At 41.0% G+C, this 23,765-nt stretch overlaps 2 protein-coding genes across 4 annotated transcripts in view; both read left to right on the top strand.

The window, feature by feature from the left end:
• The window catches only part of CLPX (caseinolytic mitochondrial matrix peptidase chaperone subunit X), a 36,953-nt gene extending 33,410 nt beyond the window's left edge, over positions 1 to 3,543 (top strand). For all 3 annotated transcript variants that reach the window (XM_082446583.1, XM_082446582.1, XM_082446581.1), the window contains one exon: positions 1,806 to 3,543. In XM_082446583.1, the coding sequence (XP_082302709.1) occupies positions 1,806 to 1,896 (91 nt within the window). In that variant the 3' untranslated portion in view covers positions 1,897 to 3,543. The remainder of the gene's footprint in view (positions 1 to 1,805) is intronic.
• Positions 3,544 to 8,067: 4,524 nt separating this feature from the next.
• PDCD7 (programmed cell death 7) lies at positions 8,068 to 19,966 on the top strand. The gene is made up of 5 exons (XM_082448179.1): positions 8,068 to 9,006; positions 10,993 to 11,131; positions 15,816 to 16,052; positions 16,324 to 16,411; positions 18,119 to 19,966. The coding sequence occupies exons 1-5, from the start codon at positions 8,134 to 8,136 to the stop codon at positions 18,240 to 18,242; spliced, it is 1,461 nt and encodes a 486-aa protein (XP_082304305.1). The 5' UTR covers positions 8,068 to 8,133; the 3' UTR covers positions 18,243 to 19,966.
• Positions 19,967 to 23,765: the final 3,799 nt, after the last annotated feature.

Below are 23,765 nucleotides of genomic sequence, written 5' to 3'. Positions count from 1 at the left end.
CAGATCTAAAGCTTAAGATAGGCTCTTTATTGCTAGGGTTTATTGGTCTGTCATAAAATTGTATAAAAATCCTTATAAATCAAAAAGGAAAAAAAAGGGAAAAAAAAAAAAGGAATCAGTTATCTCAAGTTTTCTGTAAAAAAATTTTCTAATTTTGGTTTATAAAATGGTATTTTGAGTCTTGAAAATTGATCTTCAAAATTAGTCTCCACTTGGGACTTCCCTGGTGGCGCAGTGGATGACTCCACGCTCCCAATGCAGGGGGCCCGGGTTAGATCCCTGGTCAGGGAACTAGATCCCACATGCATGCTGCAACTAAGAGTTCGCATGCCACAACCAAGGAGCCCACCTACCTACCGCAACTAAGACCTGGTGCAACCAAATAAATAAATAAATATTAAAAAAAAATTAGTCTCCACTTTTTTCTCCTAAAGGAAGAAGTATCAAAAAAGATATACAAGTAATCCAAATGAAAAGACTTAAATGAACTTTGCTGCTAATTCTGTAATTTATGAATTACTTGTTTCATGTCTTTCATAAGACCAAAACTTTTAAAAAATATTTATTTATTTATTTGGCTGCGTCGGGTCTTAGTTGTGGCATGAGGGATCTTTGTTGCGGCATGTGGGATCTTTCATTGTGGTGCAAGGGCTCTTCATTGTAGCACACAGGCCTCTCTCTAGTTGTGGTCCCGTGGGCTCTGGCTCTCTGGTTGTGGCACGCAGGCTCAGTAGTTGCAGTGTGTGGGCTCTCTAGTTGTGGCGTGTGGGCTCAGTAGTTGCGGAGCATGGGTTTAGTTGCCCCGCGGCATGTGGAATCTTAGTTCCCAGACCAGGGATTGAACCCGTGTCCCTGCATTGGAAAGTGGATTCTTAAGCACTGGACCACCAGGGAAGACCCACATAAGACCAAAACTTTGACGACATAATTTTTCTCTTAGTTGTATCTTATCAGTTGACAAATTTGACATATCTTTCACTGCTTTATTTAACTATTCTAGGGGTCAGTAAACTGTCTTGTACAGGGCTAGATTAATACTTCAGGGCCATACAATCTGTATTGCAGCTACTCTGCCTCATAGCGCTAGAGCTACAGTCCATAAATGAATGAGCATGTCTGTGTTCAGATAAATATTTACAAAACAAATGATGGGCTTTATTTGGCCTGCAGGCTGTAGTTTACTGACCCTGATTTATTCAATAAATATTTATTAAACAGTGCTTGACATTAATGTTACCTACATAAAAATTAGATTTCTGTCACAATGTATGTTATGTTTTATGCTTATCTTCTAAGGTAACTTATGAGGCAGTTGATTGGTTTTGAACAACCTTTACTTATTCAAAGAGATATAATCTCTCATTTTTATTGTTTAATATTAATATATAAAGGAATTGTGGTGGTCTGATCATAATTTTGACTAATTTGAGTCATATTGGTTTGATCAGAAGCTTTCCACTTCTTTTATCATTGACATGCTAAATGTCAAGCATTTTCGTTAAAATAATAGATGCTACTTTTTTGCTGGAGGAAAGGCCTTCACAGTTGAAGCCTTGTTGTTGATTTATTTCAGTAAAAATTTGTTTGGGAAAACTACTTGTAGTTTTTAGTTGTGTGCTCTAAATGTTTCCCATATTTTACCATTAAGCAATCTTAGTATTAGAAGTGCTCTTAATATTTTCCTTCTTTGTGTGTCATTTCTAGCTAAGTGGATTAATTTTTTATTATTCATTTTTTTGAGAAGTTGTGTTTACCCCTAATTCTTATTTAAAAAAACAAAAAACACTGATGGCTTTTCATTATAGGGCTCCAACGAAAGAATCCTCTGAAGAGGAGTATGACTCTGGAGTTGAAGAAGAAGGATGGCCTCGTCAAGCAGATGCTGCAAACAGCTAAACTGTCAGACTTCTGTCCTGTATATAAAGTTTTCCTTCTTTTGTTTAGGATCATAACTGTCTCTACAGTCTGACATTAAAAGCATTGGATCTCTCTTGGATATCATACATGGTCAGAAGCTTTTAGGATAAAAATCAGATCATGTATATAATGTAACATCACATTGATTTATACAGACTGACATTACGTGGACTTTAATGACACAATGTTCAGAGACAAAATGTACATTATTTTGGTTTGGTTTTTAAAAAGTATGCTTTAAAAAAATTCTTAGGAGTTCTTTTAAGCAATGCAGGTGTTGCAATAACTGTGGATTTTACAATAATGTAACTATAAATGGGAAAATAAATTCTTTAAAATTGAAGATTGGGATGCCATTCTTTAGTTTAGCCTTTTCTACCCATGTTTGTTTCCTGAAAATATTATAATTTTTTTCATCTTAAAAATTGGAACAGGTAGTTTCCAAGTAGTTAAAGATTTCATGGAAAAAGTACCCTGAAGAACCTTATTTTGATGATTTGTTTAGCTGTATTCTTAGTCTTATCCACTAATACATGACACTAAACTTCCCCATTGGACTATAAAAAAAGGCCATTCTCTTGCTGACTTGTCTGATTTATTTGCCATCTTTGGTCCATTTTAGTATCATGAGTGAGCAGATGGAATTGAAGTCTGCCTTAAATCTTCAGAAAAAGCCTACACCTAATTCTAAAAGTAGCATTACAGCCATGTGCTGAGCTAAATAAAACATCCTAATACATTTACCTAAAGTACTTAGTTTTTTGTTGTTTTCTGGTGCTGGATATTTGTCTAATTCTTTGGCTTCATAGAATATTAAAGAAAATCTGTGCTATCAGCAGAAGGGAATGTGTTCATACTAAAATATAAGTTATTAACTTTCATTATATAAGAAAACTAAACAGTGGGGGAAATTTGGGGGACTTAACAGTGAAAATTATTTCATTTGATTCCATAAATATTAAAATATTTGGGTACCTTTTAAAGTTTTTTCTTTCCCACTATATTGATAGACGTTCCTATACTGTTCGTTCAGTTCAGCCTCGTTGGAAATTGTTTAAATCAGAGTACCTTTAAACATTTGTTTTCAGTTTTTAGTTTATAAACTCTTGAGTTTTCCCCTTACTGCCCCCACCCTCATTTTCTTAGGAAAAGAACCCTAAGCTATTAGCAAATTCTACATCTTGTTGATGAAATTGGGTTTTCTGTGATGTAATAAGAGATGTTAGATATCTATTTATGGCTGGGGTAGGACCAGAAATGCACTTTTGCAAAGTGTTTAAGCCTGGTTGATAGAGTATAGAACAGAAACTGGTATCTTTCTTGGTCTCCCTAGTAATGGTTGAAGTTCTTCTCAGGAAGTCTTTCATATTATAACTGTTCCTTATCTTTTTCTTACAGCCTCATCATTTTCCTTTTTGTAGAGTGAAAATTGGAGTAGCTACTAAATATATTAAAGGCAGTCCTCCAGAAATGCACTGGGAGACATTTTAGTCACAACAACTTACATTTGGTTTTGAAAGTTAAAGCATAATTGATGTTTTTAAATTAAACACAACTGAGTATAACTACGATTTGTATCTTGAAACTTGTTTTGGCATTTGAATAAAACAAAAGGATTAAATGAAAGCCATTGTTGTGGTGTGTCCATAATGCAGTGCCATTTTTAAAAGGACACAGATATCATGAGTGGCTTTATTCTAGAGACTGTTAATCCTGACACATTCATATTCCTCTAATAAATTCTCCTAGTTGTAGATTCCACAGACAAAAAGTCTGTTTATGTTAAACACTGATTGAAAATCCTTACTTAAATATCCTGCATGGGCCCCACACTAGGCATACAGACCAAGCTTTCCAAGAAGTTTACTAGTCTAGTAGGGGAAGCAAATACAAACATCAGTGCATTATAATAATGGAAGTGAGGTAGGTACCAGGTGTGGCACAAAAGGTGATAGCCCAGATGGATCTGGAAGAACAAGTAGGAATTTTCCAGAAAGGAATAATGAAAATTAAAATCTCAGAAATGTGAAACAACTAGGGAGATTTAGGAGTTGAGAAATAGGCAACCAGTACGACTTCATGTTACTCCTTTGAGATGACCGTTTAATGTATTCTCTCCCCTCTCCATCTTACTGAAGACTTGGCCTTTCATTGAGAAACCATCAAAAGATGGAACTCATCTTCCCACCATCAAATCTATAAATGTATCTGCTTCAGCACCCAACCTTTCTCTCCAGTTACAGCTGAAGGATCCCTTTTATCAAAACTCAGTCACTCCATGTTATTATGAGGGGATCCCATCATCCCCTCTCATTTCTTAAGGCCTTTGGTTCTTTTGTTAGTATCTCTACTACATTATTGGTCTCCTTCCTTCTGAAACATTCCCAGAAGCATCTAAACAATGCCTAGTATTTCCTGTTCTATAGCAAACCCCCAAGCTTATTTTTCACTTGTCTTTCCAACTACACCGTTAAGTCCACTAGCATGAAGATCATGCCTGTTTTGTTAACTATAACCAGCACTTACATGGTGCTTCATATATTTGGTGCTCCGTACGTTTTTTTAAAAATTATAGAATATCTTGTATGCCAGATTAAGTTGTAATTTTATGCAGAAAGTAGTGGAGAGCTATTAAAAGGGTTTTAAGCATGAGAATTGGACATCACTAGATAATGTGTTTTAGATTGTTGGGAAGGGAAGGTGCTGAGATAAATGGAGGGAAACATGACTAGAGGCCTACTTGTGGACATTTCTCCAGCACTTGCCCTTTATCTCCTACAATCTTTAGGACATTTTTTTTTTTTTAAACTGGAGTATAGTTGATTCACAATGTTGTGCTAGTTTCAGGTGTACAGCAAAGTGAATCAGTTATAAATATATCCACTCTTTTTTAGATTCTTTTCCCATATAGGCCATTATAGAGTATTGAATAGAGTTCCCTGTGCTATACGGTAGGTCCTTATTAGTTTTCTGTTTTACATATAGTAGTGTGTATATATCAATCAGATAAATTCTTATCAACATACAAAACATAACTCTCTTGAACCCATAACCCCTCCACAGTAAACTACAAGTTGATCTTGCTGTTTCCAGTTCCCTTCCAGGCTTTGATTCTGAGTGAGATGAGAAGTTGCCGGAAGGTTTTGCGTGGAGAAATGTCATTACCAGATGTAAGTTTTAAAAGACCACTCTGGTTGCGGTATAAGAGAACACACTATAGAGGACCAAGGATTAAATCAGGGGCACTTGGGGCTATTATAATAAGGCTACTAGAAGATGATGGATTGGACTAAGATGATAGCAGTGTAAGTGGAAGAGTGGATGGGTAGGTATTTTTGCAAATCTGATGAAAAGTGGTATCCCATGTTCCTCAATGGGAAAACTCAATATTATAAAGATGTCTGTTATCCCTATGTTAATTTATAAATTTAATATTCCAATAAAAGGCCAATAAGTTTTAAAATGAAACTAGGCAAATGGATTCTAAAGTTCACACAAAAAAATAAGAATGGTAAACAAGCAAAATGATGATGCACACTCATAGTGCTTACTCTGTGTCACTCTGTTCATTTAATGCAACAACTCTATGAGGTACATACTCTTATCAACCCTTCTAGATGAAGAAACTTAAGCCCAGAGTGTTTAAGTAGCTTTCTCAAGGTCACATAACTAGTAAGTAACAGCCAGAATTTAACTCCAGGTAGACTGTTTCCAGAGCCTCTCCACCTAACAAACAACTGAATGAAGAATGAGGAAGGACTGCATCTTCTGTTTTTAAAATATTATAAACCTTTAAATATTTAAGTGTGTACCAGTGCATGAATGAACAGACAGACCAATGGAAAAGAATGTAAAGTACAGAAATAGATCCCAAATATATATGGGAATTTAGTATTGGAAAAGGTGATATTTCAAATTAGGAAAAGAATATTTAATAAATGGTATTGACAACAGAGTATACATCTAGAAAATAAAAAGGTATATCCATACCTTACCTAATAAACTTTAAGACGAAAACTGAAGCCTTTAAATATTAGGTACAGTATTACCTAATTACTGAATACATAAGATACAAATAAATATGTAGAATATTACAAAGTTTCTGAGAAATACTAGCGGTCCCTTGGGAAGTGAGGTCAGGCTCATGTTGGTTCTTCTCATGGTACAGAGCTGGACTCTTACCCAAGGGATCATCCATCACTTTACAGCTTTGAAAAGTAAAGCTCTAATCATGTGATACTGGAGCAATTGGACATCCAAAGGGGTGGGGTGGGAGTGGGGGCTCAAACTAAGTCTCAATACCTTATACAAAAATCAACTCAAAATGGATCACAGACTTAAATGTAAACCTAGAAAACTTTCAGAAAAAGCACAGGAGAGAAGTTTTCAGGATCTAGGGCTAAAAGTTCTTAGACTTGACTCCAAAATCATGATCCATAAGAGGAAAAACTGCTAAGTTGGACTTCATCAAAATTAAGAACTTTTGCTCTGAAAAAACAAACATGTTAGGATGAAAGGACAAGCTATAAAATGGGGGAAGAATATTTGCAAACCACATACAAAGGACTAATATCTAGAATACAAAAAGAACTCAAATTTCCGCAGTAAAAAACCCAAAAAATCCAGTTAGAAAATGGGCAAAAGACATGATCAGACATTTCAGTGAAGAGGGTATACAGCTGGCAGATAAGCATATGAAAAGATATTCAACATAATTAGCCATTAAAGAAGTGCAAATTAAAACCACAATGAAATATCACCACATATCTATCAGGTTGTCTAAAATAAAAAATAGTAAATACACAAAATGCTGATGAGAGTGCAGGGAAAATGGATGATTTATATATTGCTGGTGGGAATATAAAATGGTACAGCCACTCTGGAAAACAATGTGGCAGTTTCTTTAAAAACTAAACATGTAACTGGTGTATGACCTAGCAATTGCACTCCTGGGCATTTACTCCAGAGAAATGATGGTTTGTGTTCACATAAATACCTGTATACAAATGTTTATAGTAGCTTTATTCATGATAGCCCCCAAATGGAAACAACCCAAATATCCTTCAGCAGGTGAATGATTACACAAAGTGTGGTTTCGTTTTATCCACACATTTTTATTGCACACCTTTATTGCAATAAAAAGGAACACTGATGCAAGAACCTGGATGTATCTCTAGAGGATTAGGCTGAGTGAGAAGAGTTAATCCCAAAAGGTTATGTACTGTATGATTCCATTTATATAACGTTCTAGAAAGGACAACAGTTATAGAAATGGAGAATTAGTGGTTGCCAGAGGTTAAGGAAGGGAAGTGGATGAGGCATCCTGGAAGTATGGAAATGTTCTGCATCTTGACCATCAATGTCAACATCCCGGTTGTGATATTGTAATACAGTTTTGCAAGAGAAACTGAGTAACAAATACGCAGGATTTTGCGGTACTATTTATTACAACTTTATATGAAGCTACAATTATCTCAGAGTTTAATTTTAAAAATCTAATCATGTGGAGTGAATGGCCTTCCCTGTCCCTCCTGCTTAAAACCCTCCAGTGGTTTCCCACTGTTCTTAATATATGAGATCCTGGACGCTACGATTTTGTCCACTTCCCAGGGTCACCAGGCTCCCTTCAGGCTTTCTGTGCTCCATCCACACCGGCATTCTTTCAGTTCCCGCACCAGACCTACTCCTATAGTCTACTAGGGGGCTTTTGTAAATGCTGTTCCCATTTGGACTGTGCGTCCCTCTCTTCTTTCTCTTCTATTTCTACTATTTAACTCATAATTACCCTTCAGACCTCAGATGGAGTCTCAAATCCTTAGGACAACCTTCCCCAACCTCTTTAAATTTAATTTTCCTATAAGCTCTTCTTGCCCTTTTTTCCTCTTTGGTAGTACTTACATTCGCCGCTGCCCTTTTGCATTTGATTGCAGGATTACTTGATTAATGTGTTTTCTTTACTAGATAGGTAGTTCTACGAGGAGAGGAACTGTATCTGTTAGTCGCACTGCAAAGGGGCTAGCTCCGCACCTAGAATGCTCAGTAAGGACAGTATTTATGAATTGAAGGGTTGAATGAACGCCCATTCATGCGCCGGGCTCCCTGGGTCGGGTGCGTCACACTTTTGTCGCGCGCGGTATACGTCACTTCCTCCCGGAAGACACTTTCTCTGGGAACACTCAGATTCCTGTCAGTTCTCAGAATCCCTCCGTGGTGGCCATGGCTCTGCCACCCTTCTTCACCCCGGGTCGCCCGGGCCCGCCGCCCCCGCAGCCGCCGGCTCCCGCTCCCTTCGGCTGTCCGCCACCGCCGCTACCCTCTCCGTCTTTCCCACCGCCTCTTCCCCAGCGGCCCGGCCCCTTTCCGGGGGCCTCCGCCCCCTTCCTCCAGCCCCCGCTGGCTCTGCAGCCCCGGGCCGCCGGAGAAGCCTCCCGCGGGGGCGGGGGCGGCGGCGGCGGCTCCTTCTACCAGGTGCCGCCACCGCCGCTGCCTCCCCCGCCGCCTCAGTGCCGGCCCTTCCTAGGGAACGACGCCGGTGAGCGCCCGCGGCCGCCGCCTCCAGGCCCGGGGCCGCCCTGGAGCCCGCGCTGGCCTGAAGCACCGCCGCCGTCCGACGTGCTCGGGGACGCGGCCCTGCAGCGCCTGCGCGACCGGCAGTGGCTAGAGGCGGTGTTCGGAACCCCGCGGCGGGCCGGCTGCCCGGTGTCCCCGCGCGCGCCCGCCGGCCCCAGCCTGGGCGAGGTGCGGGCCCGGTTGCGCGGGTCCCTGCGCCTGGTGCGGCGGCTGCGCGACCTGGGCCATGCGCTGCGCGAGGCCGAGGCTGACGGCGTGGCCTGGGCACAGCTGCATGCGGAGGCACAGCCGCTGCGCGCCGAGCTGGCCCAGCGACTTCAGCTCCTGACCCAGGCAGCCTATGTGGGCGAGGCGCGGCGCAGGCTGGAGAGGGTCCGGCGCCGCCGGCTGCGGCTTCGCGAGAGGGCCTGGGAACGCGAGGCCGAGCGGGAGGCGGAGGCCACGCGGGCAGCGGAGCGCGAGCAGGAGATTGACCGCTGGAGGGTCAAGTGCGTGCAGGAGGTGGAGGAGAAGAAGCGGGTAAGAGCAGCGGATGCACACGGGAGCAGGGGTAGTGGTGTTTGACACCCGATGGGGCTTGAGGCTTTGCACTGTCATTCCTCAGGGCTAAGCCTCTTTTTCCTCATCCGTAAAATAAAAAGATAGTTTGCCTTTCCGACCTTATATTTCCGTATTGGTTGCGTGTTAATGGTGTACAGTACACAACACAAATGCTCTAGGTGCGGTGCAAAGTCCCATAAATACAAAGTATAGGATTGCATAGTGGTTTTGCAGGGATGACAGATCTGTTTTCTGCTCCAGCATTCTGTCCACTTGGTAACATTCAAGACGAACAAGAATCTGGGTCCTTGCGTCTTGTCCTGCTCTAGGTGATTTTAAGAATACAAAATAAAGAGAACTTGGGGCCTTTTCTCAAGGAACATATACCCTAATTGGCTGATGGGGCACTAGTGATGATTTTCCCAGGATTCCTTTATTTACAAGTTCAACAATATCCCAAGTTCAACGATGGTATTTTTGAGCACTTACTATATACTAGGCACTATGCTAAGGTCCTTACCTAAGCCAGACCTTGTAACAATCTGAGAGGTAGGCAGTATTATCCCAATTTTACAGATTAGGAAATTGAGGCATAGAGAGGTTAACTTGCCAACAGTCACACAACCGGTTTGTGGCAGTTTCACTCCTGATTTGAGCCCAGATTGCTCGATTCCAAAGCCTACTGATCTCAAATTTTAACTTAAGTAGAGGGCCAGGGTGAAACTGGAAATCGGTCAAATAGTTAAGGCATTCTCATTACTTTTGAATGCCTCTAGGGACTTCCCCTCTCCCTCCACTCTCCACAACCAGCTGGTACAGCTTGTGTCCTCCTTGTGTCTGCTACAGCCCTGGAGTCTGATCCATCTCCCCTCTAAAGTATATTGATGGCAAGCTTTGTCTTCACACCTCCAGGAATATATCAGCGCTTTAAAGGAGAGTACTTGGAGGCAATGCCTTAATCTAAGGGAATTTGAGTCAGTTCACCAGACATTTAATGAGGGCCCATTATGGCAGGCCCACTGCTGAGTGCTGGAAATAGAGGTGAATAGGACATAGTGCTTGTCTTTGAGGGGCTTAGAGCACCACGGGGGATCATGTCTGTATAGCATGGTGTGTGTTAGGATTTCAACTGTAGGTGCTATAAAAGCCCAGAGAAGGAATATCTAATCCACTGGGGGAAGGTATCAAGGAAGGCTTCCCAGATGATATGGTGACATCTCAGCTGAGTCTTGTAGGAAATGTCAAAGCTAAGTGAAAGCAGCATATGCAGTTCCAGAAACAAAAGACTGAAACAGCATGGGTGTCTGTAATGGTGAAACTATAGTGCTTATTTGACAGATAGGAAAAGAGCTTTTAGGCAAAAGGATCCTCCCTACCACGCACTGTGAGGGTACTGGAGACAGAGTCCTGTGAGTAGTGACTTGAGGAACCAGGGTTATTTAGCTTACATGTGAACCAACTTAAGAGTACGATTGGGTCTTCAGATGTTTAAAAGGCTGTCATATCAAAGAGATCCTTGAGACTTTAGAGCATCGGGGCACAAACCGTGCTTAGGTTATTACTGAGAACATTGTAGAGTCCTAGGCCTTTCCAACCCCATTCTTTATCTTCCCTGGTAGTCTGAATCTTTGGATCCAGGAGTCTGCATTTTTAATAAGAGAGCCCCAACTTAACAAGGTAAGTTGGATGCAGATGTTCCTTGAACCACACTTTGAGAAATTCTGAGGAAGAAACAAAGGCAAGAGCCCACATGGAAGTTGCAGAGAAGATAATCCCTTGGCTGGACCAATGTAGAGGGGAGTTGTGCATGGCCCAGGAAATTGGGATGTAGATCCAGTAGAGTCTTTCTTAACCTTGGGACTGTCTGATCACCTGAAATCTCACGGCCAGGCAGATTTTCTCCACTGTAAGGTTGTTCCTCATAAGGTTCCATACTGGGTCTCATGGGCTCTCTTTCTTCTCCAGGAGCAGGAACTTAAAGCTGCTGCTGATGGTGTCCTATCTGAAGTGAGGAAAAAACAAGCAGACACCAAAAGAATGGTGGACATTCTTCGGGCCTTGGAGAAATTGAGGAAACTCAGGAAAGAGGCTGCAGCAAGGAAAGGTAACCATGGCTTTGCATTTCTTTCCATTCTTTACCCTATCCCCCTCCTCCCCAAAACTGTTGAAGGAAAAATGCTTGATACTTCATTATTTTCACCCAGTAGGGTAACTAAGCTTATCAGCAGTACCTCAGAACTTTTGATGTAGAAAGCCTCTGAAGATATTTATCCCTGGTAGCCAAGATTGAAAAGGATGTGGGAACCCACCGCACTGTCTGCCTCTTTTTTTTTTTTTTTAATTTATTTATTTATTTTTGGCTGTGTTGCTGCGCACGGGCTTTCTCTAGTTGCGGTGAGCGGGGCTACTCTTTGTTGCAGTGCATGGACTTCCCATTGTGGTGGCTTCTATTGTGGCAGAGCACCGGCTCTAGGCTCACAGGCTTCAGTAATTGTGGCACGTGTGCTCAGTAGTTGTGGCTCACAGGCTCAGTAGTTGTGGCTCGCAAGCTCAGTAGTTGTGGCACACGGGCTTAGTTGCTCTGAGGCATGTGGGATCTTCTTGGACCAGGGATCGAACCCATGGCCCCTGCATTGGCAGGCGGATTCTTAACCAGTGTGCCACCAGGGAAGTCCTGCACTGTCTTCCTCTTGACTCATCATTGCCACCCCAGGCATTCCTGGCCACAGTTTTCTGAGTGAGGTTGGCGTGGCTGGTCAACTTTGCCCATATACCAAGGTGAAAGCTATTCTATCTTTACTTGGTGCTTCAGAAGGTGTTGAAAACTTAGCATGCTCCTTCATATACATTTCAAACCTGAAACATTGATATTGTAGAAGTGTGAATGGTTGGACGGGGCAGGGAGTGCCCTGCAGACTGCATGGGTGTCCCTGGCTTACCTGCATGTCACTTTTGGACTCAGAGAACCTCAGTGGTTTCCTCTTGCCTCTAGAGGGAGCACTGGTTTTCTAGAAGTTCCCCAGTTGTGCTTTCCATTTTGCCTTACTGCATCTTTGCTCTTGCCAGTCTGTTTGTCTGGAGGGCCTTCAGTACCATCTTTGCCATTTTTAGCTCTCACTGTCCTTCAAAAGTAAATACAGTAAATTCCATCCTTCCCTGATCTGGGCTGAGGTGACCTACTGCTCCTTCTCATTTGCACCTGGCTTGAACAACATGCTGCCTTATTTAGTAGGCTTTCAGCCATTGACATTCACCAGGGATATTTGAGAGTACACAAATAAGCAAGTACCACAATAGCAAATGATTTGCCCTGTGTGGTTTAAAATATAATTGAAAACTGCTGCTCAGATCCTTAATAAAATGTCACTGGGACATGTGCATTCAGTCAGGCTCATTCACTAGCTAAATGATTAACTTCTACATGCCAGCCTCCAGACTGGCTGATTCAGATTCAGGTCTCAGAATCAGATGACCCCACAAAGCATTCATGAATCAGAGGGAGTTTGCATCTACTGTGTCTACCTCTATCTCTTCCTTATAATAATGCAAAACCTGAGGGCTACTATTTCATATTCCCTTACTTCATGTCCTCCGTGAGCTGAGTGTTCAGTAAACTTATGCCAAGTGAATTTATTGTACAACATAATTTCTATTAGTCTTCCTCACTTTGGTCTGAAAGAAGGAAGAAATTTTAGGAGAAATTAAGATCTAAAATAAGCAGGCTCTGTGGAGTTAACTGACTTGAATGTAAAACGATTTAGTATCTAGTAACTGGTTTTGTTGGATACTTTAAAAGAAAAAGAGCAACTTTCTAACTTCTCTCACTGTGCTGAGAAAATGAAGCTGGTTATGTAAGCAGGGCCATGTCTCAAAGTGTCTTATTTGCTAGGCTAGACTTCTCACCTATGCTTAAAGCTGAGTGGAACCATTGAAAGATTTTAAGCAGAGATGACAAAGATCAGTGCTGGCAGAGTAGAGAAAAGTTTGGGGCTTCTAGGAGGGAGGAAAAAAGAGAGACTGATAGGGCTATTGCTGTCTGGGCAGGGATAATATGGGAGTGTGAACTAAGGGTCAGATGGTGAGTTGGAGAAAAGTAAACAGATTTAAGAGATGTGAGTAGAGTGTGTGCGTGTGTGTGTGTGTGTGTATACATATAAGTAAATAACTTGGGGGAACTCAGCATGTGGGAGCTGAAGGAAAAAAATGACTTTCAGGTTCTAGCTTGATCTATTGAATGAGTGATGATACCATTCTAATTGACCAGGAAAACAAGAGGGGGAACAGGCTTGGGGCTGATGAGTTCAGTTTGGGACCTGTTGTGTTTGTGGTGCCTGTGGTACATCCTGGATAAGAGTTTATCAGCATGTAGCTGTAAGTAGGACTGACCTTGAGAAGATTGTGTAGTGTGAGATGAGGCCCAAAAAGACAAAATCCTAGGGAATGTCAAAATCAAGATGGGTAAGGAGGAGGCCACAAAAGATATCAAGAGAGGTCAGAGATAGGAGGAAAGTGTAGACCCCTTAATTTTTCTGGAAAGTGGCAAATGCTCAGAGAGATTGCATAATATTGGGCAGGTTACTTAAACTTCTCTGTGCCTTGGTTTTTCCTCACCTGTAAGAAGGGAATAGTGATGGTACCGATCCACGGGGTGTTGCAATGATTAAATTAGTAGATGTGCATAAAGTGTTTAAAACAGTCCTGGCATGTAGTAAATGCTGTATAAGTGTTTATTATTATTATTATCAAGTAATATAAAGATTAATAAACATCCATGGGAATTAGTACCCAACAGATTATTAGTGACTGGTGCTGGGTGCATTTCAGTGGAGTGGTATGGGTAGAAGCCAGACTAGACTAGATCAAAGAGGGAATAGGAGATAAGAAAAGCAGACAGTGAGTCCAGCTTATTAAAAGTTTGCCTGTGAAGAGAAGCAGGAGGGATAGTTAATGGCCTGAGGTCCTGCAGGAAGTAGGGAGATTCAGATCCCAGATGGAGGAATTAACTAAGTGGAGAAGGACCCATTTTCCACTGAAATGAAAGCGAAGAGGGCAAGGATGGGTAGTAATGCAGATGAGTGAAGTCAGCGGCAAAAAGTTAAGGGATTTCCTGCCTGATGGCCTCTTTTCTCTAGGGAAAATGCTAGGTGGTTTGCTAAGAGTAGAGAAGTAAGGCTTTAGGAGGGAAGTGAATGTTTGAAATAACTGTTGTGAGGAATGAGTGAGAGCCAACAAGAGACGCATGGGAGTATGGCTGTAGGGAGGTGCCATTATGGGCTGAGCTGATGTAACTATACACTGGCACTAGGTCACATAATCAAATGAGTCTGCATTTGGCAGGTGAGCACAGAGCACAGGTCTATTGGGGTTTTGCTTAAGGCGCAACCACATGTTTTGGTGAAATCTTACATATTAGATTGGAGGTTTTAGTGAAGCTGACAGAGTTTCGGGTAGAAAGTCAGAGAAGAGAATAATTGGGTTTAAGACTTCAGAGGTGGAAACTTTTTTCTGATCATGCCAAGGTCCAAAGGCTGCGCGAGGCCCTAAGGTGTGGGTGGCTAAAGGGGAATAACGGAGAAGGCATTGGTATCTAGGAGCTGCAGGAACTGGAGAAGTAATGGTAGAGGTAGAGGGAACCTAGATCATGTCGTCTCAGGGGGTCTGGAGGAGGATTGGTGGGGGTGCCGTTTCAGAGGGAGTGTGTCGTGGTGGTCAGGAGGGATCCATGAAAGGCTGAGGGGGATGAGCGCGGGTGGTGCAGGCCAGCACACCGAGATGGGAGCAGGCCACACCTTCTCAGGGGTCTGGAGGCACTTTGGGGCTGATGGCGTGTCTGTGTATTTTTGCTGTACTGAGAGATTTTAGTACTTGCAGCAGAGATTGTATGACCCACAAGCCTAAAATATTCACTGTTTGGCCGCTTATGGAAAAGGTTTGCCAGTCCTTGGTCTAGGTAAAGAAATGAAATAAAACCATGAAATTATTATGAAACAACAAAGTGACAGCTTAAATTTCTCAGTGCATAAGAATTTTGTGTGTATTTGGAAAATAATTGGCAACTTAGTAGAATATGGATTTGAGTTGTAGAGTTTCCATAGGTGGGAATGAGTAGATGAAAACTTGTTCAAGCCAAGAAATCATGACAAAATGATCTGAAGGAATGTTAGCCTTGGAGATGAAGATAGGAGAGTGAATTCTGCAACTACTTAGCTGCTGTGGTTGAGGGAAAAAAGAGTCAGACCTCCAAATCAGGGTGACCAACCATCACATGTGTCCCAGGACACTGAGTTTTCAGTGCTAAAACTGGACAAATGAAACATTTGGTCACCCTGCCCTCAGCAGCAGACTGTGAGGTTATTGTGGTTGGTTAAGTGTATTTCTTCCTCAGTGTCCAAGTGTGCGCTCTCAGAAGTTCAGACTCAGTCAGAGGAAAAATTGTTTATTAGTTGGGTCGAGGAGTCTGTGCTGTAGGAATTTCACAGTGAAGAAGTAAAAGACAATTCCTCCCTTTAGTAGAGGAATTCTCCAACTGAAGGATCAAAACCATTAAGAAATAAACAAAATCAAAGGTTAAGTAGTGTGATACAGAAAGAGGAGTTAGTGAAAGTCAGGTTAGGATGAAATTAATTGAAGACTCAAAAAGATCAAATTGAGCCTTGAAGGCTGGTTGGAATTTGTAAACTCTAACCAAATTCATACTGTAAGTAGGACTTTGAGTCTGCTCATTAGAACATGGATTTGGGGATAAGAAAAAGTTGTATCTAAAATGTCATTTGCATCTCTTTGCCCAGGGGTCTGTCCTCCAGCCTCGGCAGATGAGACCTTTGAGCATCACCTTCAGCGACTGAGAAAACTCATTAAAAAACGCTCTGAATTATATGAAGCTGAAGAGAGAGCCCTCAGAGTTATGTTGGAAGGAGAACAAGAGGAAGAGAGGAAAAGAGAATTAGAGAAGAAACAGAGGAAAGAAAAAGAGAAGTTTTTACTACAGAAGCGTGAAATTGAGTCCAAGTTATTTGGGGATCCAGGTAAGTTCCTCTGTAACCAGTGGAGAAAAGAAAAATACTAGATTGACAGCTCTTTTCCTCATGGATGATCTCCACCTAAGCTAAGAGGTGGTAGGCGACAAATTGGAAGGATCCTTTAGGATTTGAATTATAAACTATATCCTGGAAATCAAGGATAAAGATGAAACACATTTGATCATATTGTATAATCATAGACTAAGTCACTTTGCCTTGAGAAATATGCTGTACATATGAAGCATGATGACATGGTATTGTGCCTTTTCTTTTTCAGATGAGTTCCCACTTGCTCACCTCTTGCAGCCTTTCCGGCAGTATTACCTCCAAGCTGAGCACTCCCTGCCAGCGCTCATCCAGATAAGGTCAGAGGGGCATTCTCCATGTTTTCGTTCCCTTAGGTAGCAAGAAGCAGTTGACAAAGTGCTTATGTTGTTGAGGGCTATTACTATATCTTTTTTTTTTTTTTTTTTAGTTCCTTATGAGTTTATAGAATGTTTCCACGTTTGAAGCATGCCACATACGTCTTGTTTAGTCCTCATCAATTCTTGAGAAGTAGATGTCCTTATTTTAACAGGTGAAGACACTGAAACTCAGGTTGTGACTTGCCCTCTGTATTATCCCATGCTATAGCTGTTAACGTTGACTTAAAGCATTGACTTCCTTTTCCTAATTCTCTTCTGCTGCTAAACAGACCAAGGAAAAGAAACCCTCCCTGTATACTCATCTGTGGAGACTGTTAACAAAGACCCACACTGACTTGTGAGTTCTTACAGGTCAAAGCCAAGAGAGCTAGGAACAAGGAGTCTCACCTTAATCTGTAGTTACTAATGAGCTGGGTAAAGTTTTCAGCTCTGAGTCTCACTTTCCTCACCTACAAGGTGAAAATGATGGACTAGACTGTGGCCTTCAAATGTGAACAGTAGTACCCTCCCAAATGTAATCTTTTGAAAAATCAGTTTGTATAACAGAATGAATGAATGGGTTCCACAGGCAGTTTAAATGTGTTATTGACTGGAAGCACTTTGTTATTTCTAGACTCCCCAAAGCATCTACTTGGGGCCTAAGTGTCTTCAAAGCCTGATTTGAAAAACCACTGAACTAAGTGCTCTCTGAGGATCCTTCCAAGGTCCAACAGTACTCTTTAGCGCTGTTCTGGGAAAAGTGTATTTCTGGTTAATATACAAGTTTTAGCCTTTAAATATATTACAGTGGGTTCTCATTATTTACAGCAGCTATATTCTATAAAACTGCAAATGCTGAATTAGAGAATACTGAACTGCTGCTCCTGAAGGAAATACAGAGCTAAGCTCCTGTGAGCCTTTGGCCACAACATTTTCATCAACTGATCAATACCTAACCTTGTCTTTCTTTTTAAAGACACCTTATTTAATACATACTGTTGATTCATCAACATTGAACTCATAGCTAATGGCACTATAACTCATGCCTGAAGGTAGCTTATCTAACATACATGTGTTCTCCATAAGGCATATCACAGCCTTCTAATGCTAGCTATAGCACTCCAGCACTGTACTCGGGAGCCATTTTAAACAGCAAAATGCCAATAGAAAGCACAAAAATTTGAAGAACGTGGTACTAAACAGACTACAAAAAGGATACTTGTTTACAGTAGGGGAGCTGAAAACAAGAAGGCAGAGTGTCACCTTGTTCTGCCACAGTTGGGAACATGCCTTTTGGTGACTCAGACTTTTCACTGCTCTGTGCGTGTTGGCAGGTAACCATGGAAGCACCATGAGTAATGATTTGCAGGTTACAAATAAATTTTAGTGAATAGCCAAATTTGCAAATACAGAATCTGCAAATAATGAGGATCGACTATATATTAATTATTTGGTTATCCATAAAATGTAAGTTCTTTGGAGTTTTTTCCCACTTATATATATATACATTTAAGAAATAGTCTTTTGCATAATTTCTAGAAATCAAGTTCTTTAATGGACTCATATCGGTCATTTGAAAGCAAAGTCCTGAAATAGAATATTTAGTTGCTAACATAGTGCTTGGAATGAAACAAAAATAAACAGTTGTTCTGTAATGTTCTCATTAAGGCATGATTGGGATCAGTACCTGGTGCCATCTGATCATCCCAAAGGCAACTCCGTTCCCCAAGGATGGGTTCTTCCCCCGCTCCCCAGCAACGACATCTGGGCAACCGCCATTAAGCTGCATTAGTAAAGATGCTCCAGGAGTGTCGTCCAGCCAAGGCTCTTTCCAGCTCTAAGTATTAGTGACGCCACCATCGTCTTGTACTGTAGTCTAAACCACAACCTCTAAACTCCATGTGGCATTGACCTACCCAGAAGTTACATTTTCCTTCTGTCCTCTGTCCTGGCCAAGGTGCCTCTTGAATCAGGAGATTAATATGGTCCTTCAGGAAAGGACCTAGGTGAACTGAGGTTTTTACGACAGGCAGTGGCCTTGGTTCATGAAATTCGCCTCTGTTTTGAGGGGCTTGGTCCAGAGTGATTTATAAGCTTACTCTTATCTTTCTTGTGTGGTGATGGATAAGTATATGCTATACACTCATACCCTCGACACAGGTGTGCACTGGGTAGATTTAGCAGTCCCTCCCCCAGTACTCCTTGTTAAGGCAAGCTTGATGCAAAACCTCCTTACCTTTCTTACCCAGAGAGCCTCCTAACTTCCAGGAAGAAAGGTCAGAAATGCTTTATCTTCAGTTTTGTGAATCCCACTTTTGGTGCAGCTGGAGAGGCTGGGCTACCAGAAAAGCTGGTGGCCTTGTCTGGTAGTCAAGTGGAGAACTTGGAAAGCCTGAAGAGTACCTGTACCCAAACTGGACTGTGTTTTAATGGATGATGGCTGCATTTTCCCCATGTTAGAAGGATCCTAATGAAAGCACCTGCTTTTTAAGTTCCTAGAGGTCTGGTTGTTCAGAATCCACAAGGATAAAAATTAATTTCCTTATGGGAGTGGGACCTTGATTAACCTCACTCAGTCACATTGTGGGAGCCGGTATAGTGGAAATTGTGGAATTTTGTTAGGAACTCAAGCTTCCAAAAATATACATGTAGTTTAAGCTGGGGGAAAAGCAGATAAAAATAATAAAATTTATTTTTTATACTCATTAATAAATGCTGTTGTGCCTGGAGATGATCAGTCATATAACATGTCAGGTTTTTTGTTTTATTTTGTTTTCCTTTTTGTCATTTATTATGTTATTTATATTTCCAAAAAGCTAAATAAATATCATTTTTATTTTTTAGTTTGAGCCTTTGCCCCCAATTTGTTGCCTCCCAAATCACTACACACTCTTTCACATTGATGAAAGACATTTACTGCAAAGTTCAAATTTATTAACTAGGCATTTGCTACCGGAAGGTGCGTCTCAAGCACCAAACTTTTTATGCGGTATCCAACTCTGGATAAGCAGGAAAGGACATCTCAACTTTGGAAGTGATTTCATGTACTTGGAAGCTCTTGGGTACAAGATGCTAACACATTTGTCCCTTTTTTGTTGTTTCATTTGCACTGTTAAGTTTATATATTATGCATTACAGAGTTAACAGGGTATGAGGGCCAGCGCTCCTCTAAAGTGTTTCTAAGCTCATAAACCTCAGAATCTGATGTGATTAGCCTCACATAACCCCGTAGGCCTGTGTGCCCTTTTGTTATAAATCTCCACCATTTTCTCACGAGATGCAGGAAGAGTAGAAATAAAAGATGAATTGTACAATGTATGTTTGGTGTCCAGACAGCCTTGCCACTAAGATACCTGCATTGATGGGGTTAGGGAGTGTGGAGCAGGGACTCAGGAAAACTCAGGCAGCAGAACCCAAGGAAGAGAAAGCATTTAACCTCAGGTGGAAAAAACCATTCCCTCTTTCCTCTCATTCAGCTTCTGCAAAGTTTTAATAAAGTGAGCATTATTTTTATTATTTGTTTGGTCTTTTGTTAAGTTTTTCCTAGTTTATTGCCCTGTGTAGTGGTGGTGGCAGCAGCCACTGGTACTTTATGGCAGCGGTCCCCAACCTTTTTGGCACCAGGGACTGGTTTCGTGGAGACAGTTTTTCTAGGGACCAGTGTTGGGGAGGGGAGCCGGGGTGGAGATGGTTCAGGCTGTAATGCGAGCCATGGGGAGCGGCAGATGAAGCTTTGCTCACTCGCTCGCTGGCTGCTCACCTCCTGCTGTGCAGCCCGGGGGGGCGGGGGGGGGGTGTTGGGGACCCCTGCTTTATAGGTTCAGAAAGAAAGACTTTTAAAATATATTTATTTATTTTGGCTGCTCTGGGTCTTATTTGAGACACGCAGGATCTTCATTGGGGTGTGTGGGATCTTTTTAGTTGCTGCATGCGGGCTTCTTAGTTGTGGCATGCAAACTCTTAGTCGTGGCATGCATGCGGGATCTAGTTCCCTGATCAGGGATCGAACCTGGGCCCCCTGCATTGTGAGCTTGGAGTCTTACCCACTGGACCACCAGGGATGTCCCAAGAAAGACTTATAGTAGTGTCTTTAATGAATTGTACTTCTGAGAGCATGGACAGTATCATTGTAATCTTATCCCACAGTCTTTTTAAGTATGGAAAATTTCAAATATTAAAAAATAAAGAGAATGGTATAATTTTTTTCATCATCTGGCTTCAAATAATGGTCAACTCTTGACCAATCTTGTTTTATCTGTACCCCTACCAATCACACTGGATTATTTTGAGGCAAATCTCAGATGCCATATTACTTCATAAGTGTTTATGTAGCTCTAAGACATTTTAAAAATTTAACCACTGCTATTATTGCACCTAAAGAAATGAATAACTCCTTAGTATCATCAAATAGTCAATGTTTAAATTATCTCATAAATGTGTGTTTTACACTTTGTTCCAAATCAAGATCTGGATGCAATCTATGCATTGTTGTTGGTTGATGTGTCTCTTAAGTTTCTGATAACCCGTAGGTCTCTCTCTCCTTCCTCCTATGTACTGTTGCACTTTCACTCCCTTGCAGTTTATTACTTGAAGAAATCAGATCATTTTTTTCCTAAAGAGTTCCCAGTCTGGATTTTGCTAACTGCATCCTTGTGATTACATGTGCCTCTATTCCTGTAATATAATGATTAGACAGAGCTGTACTGTCTAATATGGTAGCCATGTATGGTTATTGGGGACTTGAAATTGAGTTTGAACTGAAATTGAGTTTGACTTGACATGTACAATTACACATGTGGTTCACATGTTTCTATTGGACCACGCTGATCTAAAGGTTTGATGACATTAAGATCGGGATTTTCTGGCAAGAGTATTTCATAGACCTGGTGTGTACTCCATTTAGGAGGACTAATTGGTTGTCTTATTTTGTGATCTTAGCAGCCATTGACATTCAAGACCTAGACTCACTCATTTGGATTTGCAAAATAGTGATAGTTTAATTATGCCCTTCTTTCTTTAATTATCAGCTGGAACATACTAAAAGGAGAAACATCCCCTCATCAACTATTTGGTTACCCTGGGGTACAATTTGTATAGGAAAGGCAAAAAAATAAATACATGATTTTATTTACTAGTTTTCAAAATAATGAGGTAGTTCCATGGCATCCTCCAAAAGTTACCAGTGAATGTTTTTTTTAAGTATCATTATGAACTCAGATCTAAATGTATTTGTCTTTCAATCCATTGTTATTATCTTTTTTTATTGATTGCCTCACCTTTGGCCAGTGGGAGCCTCTTTTAACTCCACTCCTGAGTTCCCACTCAATCCCAGTATTCTGTTCCAAGTTTATCTTGCACATTTCCTATCCCTGACCTATACCTATATTCTCTATGTATTGAACATAAATTAATGAAAATAGAGAATTAAACTCTTTCAAAGACTAACTAGAAATGTGTTGATTCATCATCTCGTATATGCAAGAAATTTGTTTATCTTGACAAATTTCCAGGAGACCCTGGATTTGTGAGAAACTAACAAAAGCGTTTATTTTTAAGAAATCAGGTAAATACAGGGAAGATTGGAAAATGAAAGAGATTAGTTGTATATTAAATACTAAGAGTGTTCAGCGGGAGTGCCTGAGTTTATGACGTCAAAGAATTTGCTACAGCCAACCAACTTAATCACTCTAAAACCATTCATGTTCCTATGTCCACGTGACTTTCGTGCAAGGATGTATCAAGAAGCTTAGCTGAGATTATACCATCTGTTGTAGCAATTCACTTCTACAAGTTTTGTCCACAGAGAAGCTATCCTGGGAATTACAAGGTAAGTACAAAGTATGTCTTGTTCCATTCAAATAATAATATATATAGAAGGAATGTGAATGCTGTGAAGTAGTAGCTGTGGTAGAATTTAGGGACTAGTGATTACATTTCCAAGTATTTCCAGCTAAATTTTTTTTAAAAATTGCTTATAACAAATAAGCTGGTCCCGCATAATTAACTTTTTACTTTTGAGTGCACCCATCAGTAGATCCCGACTTGCCACACCTGGCTATCCATGAAGAATTTGTTTCCCTTTGCCTTTTGGAATAAACTGGGTTTTTCATAGTCTCTGAAGCAAAGATTGAAGTCTTTGAGGCAATTGGTGTTAGAGTGGATAACTATGCAGAGCAGTAGACATTTTCCAACTTCATTAACTCATTCTTGCCGGAATGTGGTTACCAGGATTTGAACGGTGTTCTTGGGAAATGATTTCTATTTACCATTTTCCAGGTACAATGTTAAACGCTGGAGACTTAAAAAGGGGGCAAACAGACAGGATTCCTGCCCTCCTGCAGTTAGTCTAGAATAGAGAAGCTTAATGATTATACAGATAATTAAAGTCAGTTATAATTGTAATAAGCACTACAAAGAAAAAGTACTCAGTCACAAATTTATATTTTTCACTGTTCAGATTTTTTTAAGTGCCTGTTGAGGCTCAGATAATTTGCTAATAAGTACAAGGGCTCTAATGGTGAGCAAAATACCAAATACTCCCTAATGCAGGTTTTGAGGGAGATAGATATTAATCCAACAATCATAAAAAATGTGCCAAGTGCTTTGAAGGAGAGCTACGGTTCCATTAGATTGATTTAGGCCCCCCCACCCTTTTTTTCCCTCAAACAGTGTTCTGTAATGCTTTTAGGTGAAATAATACAAAATATCTATATATCATATAGTAAGGGTAAGAATTATCATTCAGTTTATGTATGTATATGCTAGGTCACAAAGTCAAATATATTTCATTCTATGGGGCACAGTAGAAAAAAAATCTTGAAAACCACTGTACTAGTTGGATTGATTCAAGTTCGGGGGTCAGGGAAAGCTTTGAGGAAATGCTGTTTCAGCAGAGCTCTGAAGAATTAACTAGTGGGAAGAGACAAAGAGGAGCACAGCAAGTATCCAGAGCAGCGTACACAAAGGCCCTCTGGGGGGCCCAGAGACCAAGGCAAGTTGAAGGCCATCATGGCTAGAGTAAGACAGCAAGTGAAGGAGAAGGGGCCAGACACTGTAAGGCTTTAGAATCCCTTGTCAGGAGTTTGCTTTTACTCTGAGAGTAGGTGGGAACCACTGGAGGCTTTTAAACAGTGGAAATGGCTTAGTGTGCTGTTTTGAAATGATCATTTTCATCCCAGTGTGTGGAACAGAATCATAAGGCATGAGAGGATACATGGACGTCAGTTGTCCGAGTGAGAGATAATGGGGGCTTGGATTTCCACGGTAGCAGTGGAGGTAGCATGAAATGGCTAGATTCCAGAGATTTAGGAGAGAA

The sequence above is a fragment of the Balaenoptera physalus genome (genome assembly GCF_965194825.1).
Source record: "Balaenoptera physalus genome assembly, chromosome: 2".
NCBI classification, from domain to species: Eukaryota; Metazoa; Chordata; class Mammalia; order Artiodactyla; family Balaenopteridae; genus Balaenoptera; species Balaenoptera physalus.
Note: the sequence above shows the minus strand (reverse complement) of the source record. Positions and strands in the feature narration are given on the sequence as shown.